This window comes from Trachymyrmex septentrionalis, unplaced genomic scaffold (assembly GCF_001594115.1).
Source record: "Trachymyrmex septentrionalis isolate Tsep2-gDNA-1 unplaced genomic scaffold, Tsep1.0 scaffold32, whole genome shotgun sequence".
NCBI classification, from domain to species: domain Eukaryota; kingdom Metazoa; phylum Arthropoda; class Insecta; order Hymenoptera; family Formicidae; genus Trachymyrmex; species Trachymyrmex septentrionalis.
The window spans coordinates 3,278,371-3,280,433 of NW_017305485.1; the positions used below are offsets into that span (position 1 = coordinate 3,278,371).

At 43.3% G+C, this 2,063-nt stretch overlaps 1 protein-coding gene across 1 annotated transcript in view; it reads left to right on the forward strand.

The window, feature by feature from the left end:
- The window catches only part of LOC108749828 (muscarinic acetylcholine receptor DM1-like), a 29,693-nt gene that overhangs the window by 21,884 nt on the left and 5,746 nt on the right, over window positions 1–2,063 (forward strand). Inside the window, exon 12 of the mRNA XM_018488804.1 lies at window positions 294–872. Coding sequence (XP_018344306.1) covers window positions 294–872 — 579 coding nt within the window. The remainder of the gene's footprint in view (window positions 1–293; window positions 873–2,063) is intronic.

Genomic DNA, 2,063 nt, shown 5'->3' on the forward strand with positions numbered 1-2,063 from the left:
TACGTGCGTGCGTGCGTACGTGCGTGCGTGCGTGCGTGCGTGCGGGCGGGCGTGCGTGCGCGCGCACGGCCACGTGGGCGAACACGCTCTCCGTCGGCGTACCTGCCGCGCGCATGGTAAAAGAGTACGCGAGAGGTCGGGCGAGGGTGAGGCGGGCTACGTGGGACCGGCGGTGGTGCCCCGAGGATCGGGATTCGAGTCGTGAGCTCCAGGGATCCGTTCGCGAGAGGATCGAAGAACGCGCGAGATTGCCCGCGCGAACCGGAGCGCCCCGGTACGAGGATATAGATAAGGCACTGGGACTGTCGAGATTGTCCGAATTAACGAAATAAAGAGAGAGAGAGAGAGAGAGAGAGAGAGAGAGAGAGAGAAAGAGAGAAGAGAGAGAACGAGAGATAGTCCGTCAGACATGAACGTTACTCCGATGGTGGAGATACCCGGCAATGACAGCTTCAGCAACGGTCTCGACTGTGGCGGTGAGCCCCATCAATACGCGGTATGGGAGCGTGTGACGATAGTGGTGATCGCCGTCATCCTCAGCCTCACCACGGTCGTCGGCAACATTATGGTCATGATATCGTTCAAGATCGACAAGAATCTGCAGACGATCTCCAACTATTTCCTCTTCAGCCTGGCGGTGGCCGACTTCGCGATCGGCCTAATCTCCATGCCCCTCTTTACGATATACACGGTACTCGGTTACTGGCCGCTCGGGCCCCTCGTGTGCGACACGTGGCTCGCCCTCGACTATCTCGCGAGTAATGCGTCGGTCCTTAATCTGCTCATTATCAGCTTCGACAGATATTTCTCCGTCACGCGTCCGCTTACGTATCGGGCCAAGAGGACCACCATCAAAGCCTCCGTCATGATCGGTGAGTATATACGTATTGAATTTATGAAATGAAGTGAGACGTAAAAAAAAATTATATATAATTATAGGAAACCCCTGAATTGTTTTTCCGTCTGGAGAAATCATGGAATTTTCGATGGACTTTCGAGTTCCAAGAATTTTTTGTCGAAATTGTCTCTCTTCGGAGATTTTGCTTTTAATTCTTAATTCACACGATGAGTCGTCCGTGTTCCGAATTATTTTGTGTCACTTTTACGAGTATACCAATTTTAACATCGTTAAAATGTATTTGTGAGGTTGTATTTAAAAAATTATACATATATAAATGTTGTAACTAATTATACTTGGTGCTCCTGGTATTTCAAAGAGAAGAAATGCGCAACACTGATCCAATCGTGTACTAAGAGTTATATATATATATAATTAGCGATTTAAAACTGCTTCATTTTTGCCTAAAAAATCAACAAATTTTTAAGTCATTCTTTTTTAAAAAGTTCGAATAGACATTGATCAAATAATTTGTATCGTATTTATAATAAATTAATTCCAATATATTATAGAAAGTTGCGCGGTTTATGGGTTATTTCCGTGACTTGATACATCGTTAAATGCTAACGTTTCGTGAACATTGTAGTATCGTGAACGTTATAGTTCGCTTGAACAGGGCGAGAAGCAATCTGATACTGATCAGTATAAGGTTGCTTCTCGCCCTGATAAGTGATCTGCAATATTCACGAAACGTTGGCATTTAACGACGTATCAAGTCACAGAGATAACCCATAAACCCCGCATAACTTCCTTAAAGAAAATACTCGTGGAAGCCTCAAAAGTATGCTTCAATACACCCGCTAACCATAAAGTAACATACACTATACATTAATGTTATACAAAAAGAAATTTTACCAAAGTATCTAAAAATTGATACTGATCTGAAGATAATTTTGTTTGGACTATCAAAATAATTATATAGAGCACTTAAATTGTTGACTAGAATTAAAACTTTTCGCAGCATTGCCGTCAACGTTCGAATGTTCTACATAATTGTTTTGGTTCAACAAAATTATTTTCACATCTGTATTTAGCTGAATTTTTTGATTTTTTTTAGCAACCGTTTTTTCCGTGTATAATTTTCTATTCAACAATGTAATTGTCGTGCACGACACACGCACACACACACACGCGCACACACACACACACACACACACACACACAC